A 5,594-nucleotide genomic window follows, 5' to 3' on the forward strand; every position below is an offset into this window, starting at 1 on the left:
TCTCAGCGTCCCCGCAGTACTGTGCAGGTAGTGCCCTTCTTTCCAGCTCCCGGTAGGGCTGCTCCTTCGTTAGGCCCGCCGCGACCTCAAGCCCACGCCGCTCAGTGCCAGCCAGTATCCCCGGGCAATGGGCCTCCCATCTATCCACTACGCGGTTCCATCCACGTGCAGGCAGCCCCCCTTGGGTCCCGGGCAGGGCAACCCGAGCGCTCCGCGATAGTCAGCCAGTGTTTCAAGGCACCAGACTCAGCCCTCGCGTTTCCAGACCGCTAGCCGCACCTCAGGGCCAAATGCGTGTGCCTCCGCGGTCCAGAGCTCCAGCGGCCGCCTCACCTCGCTCTCCGGTTCAGCCCCTTGAACCCCGCAGGCCTCAGCGAGCCCCAGATCCCAGTCTCTCCTCCTCCAACGGCCTCCGGTCCGCGATGCAGGACAAGGGCGGGTCAAGGCCCCACCCTCCGCGAGCTCCGGATCACGGCCTCCTTTCCAATGGCCTCCGGTCCGCAGTGCAGGGCAAGGGTGGATCAGGGCCCCACTCTCCCGCCTCACGCTTCCGGCCCGCTCGACGCAATCACCAGTGCTCCGGCCGCAGCCTCCAGTCAGCGCGGGTCGCCCTCCGCAGCGGCTCCACCAAAGAGAAGCCCCCACCAGTAGTACTCCTCTTCCAGGAGCGCTCCGATCCTTTGGCACCGGGCTCAGCGAGTCACTCCCGATTTAGCCTCGGGGCCCCAGCCGATGTAGTGGCCCCTCAGTCCGTCCGCCGCAAAGGGCAGCATGCTCCGCAGTGCAGTCTCAGCGGCCGCCCACAACACTCACGGCGCTTTGCAGCTCCTCTCAACATCGAGGAGCCGCCATTTTGAGTGAGCTGATCGTGGCCAGCGCCGTTCCGGAATCCCGTCACAGGTATCGGGCTCTCTCAGGCTACCATTCTACACTCGGCTCTGTCTGAAAAACAGCTCAACATTTTCAAAATTCTGCAACTCTGCATTGATTTGGCTTGTAAATTATATTTTTGGAAATTGTCATGTATTAACTATTTAATTTTAATACTATAGGTGATTGAAATTACTGACAAAGAAAGCAAGATTTAGCACCAGGCAACTGAAGTCAGTGCCATAAGAAGGATTATTTTGAAAAACTGAAGGACATCCAGCCTTCTACGTTTAAACAATTTCCCAAATCTAGGTGTGGCGAGGAAGTGGGAGCTGAGGAAAGTACTATACTGTAAGTGAAGTCTCTAATTTAGTTTTCATTAACCCAGAGCAAAGCCATTTCTGTGCACAGAATAACGTTCATCTAAAACATCATGTCATTCCAGAGAGGAAGCACACACTGCATAAAAGAAAGTTATAACAAAAGGTTTCTTCTGCAGACCATCAAAGAAAAGACCCTGAGAGAAGACTCCGAAGCGGACACGTTAACAACCGAAAGATTGTAAAATCACCTTGTACAACAACCGTTTTTAACCAATTACACAAGTTTGAGACTATCTGCCTCTGGATAGAAAACCACGACCCACTCTGCTCACTCTTGCGAAAACCTTACAAATTCACCACTTTATTGTGTTCATAACCATCTCAGATTGTTTCATTTTCATTGTGTACTGTTCTGTAATTCTATGTAAATCGCCTCAACATTATCTGCTGTGCGTGAATGATATGTAAAACTGTTAAAGATAAAAATGGATTAAATAAGCACAGTTGCGCTATAGGTAATGTAAATACATCCTCGTCTTCAGAACTACAAATCTTAACCTTACACCAAACAAAGAAAGGGTAAAAGGAACCGATGTTCTGCAACTGGTGATCCACAATAGTACTGTGCACGTTCTAACGCCCTCAGTTACTGCCATTACGTCAGTGCAAAACGGTACTTATCATTTTATTTATTAAATATCAGACTAACACCTTATCACTGCATTGTTAAGAACCTATACAAATAGATTTGAGAAAATCTTCAGTCACAAAATAAGTTGCTGCCGGATAGGCTATAACCTAAAGACTATTATCTGCTAGAAACATTTCGACAGGTGTTACAGGGCTGCTTCCAGACATAGTTTTCTCAATTCAAGTGTTAAGAAGATTACACGCAATTTCTTTTAGAGATAAATGCTGAACATTATCTAAACAAGCCTGACTCTAAAATCGGGTTCCCTCTTACCGTGGCACATAAGCAAGAGAAAACTAATCGCAGAGATATTAACTCTAGGTATACACCTTATAAAAATACGGACTGTGAGACCAAATTCAGTGTTCAAAACCACCTAGATGAAGGCAAAATAACCTAATTTGGGGGAAAAAGTTACATGTGCCAAAAAAGACACAGCCATAAATCTTATCTCACAGAATTTGACAGAATGCATACTGGGGGAATCCACTCTCAGTGCAAAGTATGCCAAAAAAGTTTCAGGCGTAAATCTTATCTCACTGAGCATATGAGAATCCACACTGGGGAAAAACACTCTCCGTGCAAAGTATGTCAAAAAAGTTTCAGGCGTAAATCTTATCTCACTGAGCATATGAGAATCCACACTGGGGAAAAACCTTATCAGTGCTCTGAATGCCAGAAAAGTTTTAGTTTCAAAGCGACTCTATATGAACATGCATTAACCCACTCTGGGGAAAAACCTTACCAGTGCGCTGAATGCCAAAAAAGTTTCTGCCGTAAATCTAAACTCACTAAACATATGAGATTCCACTCTGGCGAAAAACCTTATCATTGCGCTGAATGCCAGAAATGTTTCAGTGACAAAGGAGGACTCACTCTACATACAAGGACCCACACTGGGGAAAAACCTTATCAGTGCTCTGAATGCCAGGAAAGGTTTTGTAACAAATCGAGTCTATCTCGACATGCATTAACCCACACTGGGGAAAAACCTTATCAGTGCTCTGAATGCCAGAAATGTTACAGTGACCAAAGCAGTCTCACTCGGCATATAAGAACCCACATTGGGGAAAAATCTTTTCAGTGCTCTGAATGCCAGAAATGTTTTAGTGACCAAAGCAGTCTCACTCGGCATATCAGAACCCACACTGGGTATAAACCTTTTCAGTGCTCTGAATGCCAGAAATGTTTCAGTTACAAAATCAGACTCACTGAACATATAAGAACCCACACTGGGGAAAACCCTTATCAGTGCTCTGAATGCCCAAAACATTTCAAACTTAAATCACTTCTAACTGCACATTTGAGATTCCACACTGGGGAAAAACCTTATCAGTGCTCTGAATGCCCAAAAAATTTCAACCGTAAATCAATTCTAACTGCACATTTGAGATTCCACACTGGGGAAAAACCTTATCAGTGCTCTGAATGCCAGAAAAGGTTTAGTTTCAAAGCGACTCTATATAAACATGCATTTACCCACTCTGTGGGAAAACCTTATCAGTGCTCTGAATGCCAGAAATGTTTCAGTACAAAAAGTAGTCTCACACAGCACATAAGAATCCACACAGGCGAACAACCTTATCAGTGCTCTGAATGTCAGAAATGTTTCATAAACAAATTCAGTCTCACTAAGCATATAATAACCCACACTGGGGAAAGACCTTATCAGTGCTCTGAATGCCCAAAAGATTTCAGACGTAAATCACATCTCACTGCACATGTGAGATTCCACACTGGGGAAAAACCTTATCAGTGCTCTGAATGCCAGAAATGTTTCAGTGACAAAATAATACTCACTCAACATACAAGAACCCACACTGGGGGAAAACCTTATCAGTGCTCTGAATGCCACAAATGTTTCAGTGTAAAAAGCAATCTTACTCAGCATATAAGAACCCACACTGGGGAAAAACCTTATCAGTGCTCTGAATGCCACAAATGTTTCAGTGAAAAAATCAGTCTCACTCAGCATATAAGAAGCCATACTGGGGAAAAACCTTTTCAGTGCTCTGAATGCCAGAAATGTTTCAGTGAAAAAGGCAGTCTCACTTACCATATAAGAATCCACACTGGAGAAAAACCTTATCAGTGCTCCGAATGCCTAAAATGTTTTAGCCAAAAATCTCGTCTCACTCAACATGTGAGAATCCACACTAGAGAAAAAAAATTATCAGTGCTCTAAATGTCAGAAAATATTCAGAGGTAGTGATGGTTACAAGCGCCATAAGAAAACACACTATCAAAATATTTTAGTGCTCCAAGTGCCAGAAAAGCATCAATTTTAAACGCAATCTCACTCTACATGAGCAGACGCACACAGGGAAAAAACATTACCTATGCTGTGAATGCCAGAAATTTCTATTTGATTGGCACAGCCTCACTAACCATAAGCGACTCCATACTGATGAAAAACCTTACGAGTGCTCCGAATGCCAGAAAAGCTGCAGAGAAAAATGCTATCTCACCATGAGAAACTCCACACTGGAGAAAATCCTTATGCCTTAAAAGCTTGTATCTAAAAGGCTGTTCTGCTTCATGAGAGATCCCACTCTGGGGAAAAACCTTAGGAGTGCTCGAAATGCAAGCAACGTTTTGGTTACAAATTACTTCTCACTTGACATGAGCGGGGAAAAAGCCTTATGTGTGTTCTGAATGTCAGATAAGGTTTAGTCTCAAATACAATGTCACTTCACAAGAGAGAATTCCCACTGGACTAAAGCCTAATACAGGAGGGTTAAAGCCAGAAACGTTTTACTCAGAAAGGAGATCTCACTAAACATGAGAAATGCATCCACACCACGTGAAAAGTAAGGCGTATCTTGAGTTGCAGAAAAGCTTCTAACAACCTGCCTTTACATGAGAGAGCACATATTGTAGTTTCAATATAATTCATCAAGAAACTCTTGCAGGATAACTTAGGCTGCCCGCTTGCAACCTTCAAAGAAATTTCAGGCCTGGAATTTTTTTTAATTGCAACCGAATCCACAATTTGAGTATCTGAAAGTTACAAAACTCTTAAGGTCTTTACTTGACACAGAGAAGTGTTAGTGCTTGCAAAAATCAACTAATTGCCAAACAAATCACAATATTAATGTCTTAAATTTTACTCCACCCAAAAGGTTTCTACTCACCCTTGTTTCTTAACATATGACTGATATCTATATTTTCATGGTAAGATTAAGCCTATGCGGAGTTCCTCAATGAAGAACTCCGCAAAGTGACAAAAAAACTCTGGCGGTCTACGCAGATTTCCGCAAGCATCAGAGTGCGTAAGGGTCATGCCGTTCGTGGTGATTTTGATCTCCTGGTGTTTGTCCCGTCCTATAAAAATAATTGCGAAAGGCACCATCTGCAGCACAAGAGGATGCAGCTGCTTCTACTCAAGCGGCAGCTTTGTCAATGCGAAGGAAGGTTTCTCAATGCGAGTGGTGTGACCGGCCACGACCACTTGCATTGAGAAATCCGACGACCCGCTTTGAGAAATCTCGCCAGGAGGTTGATTTTGCTAGACCATGGCGAGCGCGAGCAAGGAAAAATCTCATCAGGAGGTGGATTTTCCTGGCTCCAGCACATAACGTTGAAGAGTGTGAGCGTTGAAAAAACCTTGCTATGCTCCATGGAGCGGAGTTTTTAGGAACTACGTGAGCTCGGCGGAGTACGGAAAACTCCGCCTGCGGAGTTCACCACCCAAAATGAGATAATATACA

General features: G+C 44.3%; 1 protein-coding gene and 1 long non-coding RNA gene across 2 annotated transcripts; both read left to right on the top strand.

The window, feature by feature from the left end:
• The first annotated feature begins 1,056 nt into the window (after positions 1-1,056).
• LOC144808013 (uncharacterized) lies at positions 1,057-1,636 on the top strand. The gene is made up of 2 exons (XR_013606567.1): positions 1,057-1,221; positions 1,316-1,636. It is a non-coding gene; the product is annotated as an uncharacterized LOC144808013 (long non-coding RNA).
• A 717-nt stretch (positions 1,637-2,353) lies between these two features.
• LOC144805330 (uncharacterized) lies at positions 2,354-5,221 on the top strand. The gene has a single exon (XM_078671957.1). The coding sequence runs from the start codon at positions 2,354-2,356 to the stop codon at positions 4,067-4,069; it is 1,716 nt and encodes a 571-aa protein (XP_078528083.1). The 3' UTR covers positions 4,070-5,221.
• Positions 5,222-5,594: the final 373 nt, after the last annotated feature.

The sequence above is a fragment of the Lissotriton helveticus genome, chromosome 1_2, assembly GCF_964261635.1.
Source record: "Lissotriton helveticus chromosome 1_2, aLisHel1.1, whole genome shotgun sequence".
NCBI lineage: Eukaryota > Metazoa > Chordata > Amphibia > Caudata > Salamandridae > Lissotriton > Lissotriton helveticus.

Bases quoted from the DNA above. Each gene is read 5' to 3' on its own strand.
- LOC144805330 (XM_078671957.1), top strand. From the start codon at position 2,354: ATGCATACTGGGGGAATCCACTCTCAGTGCAAAGTATGCCAAAAAAGT.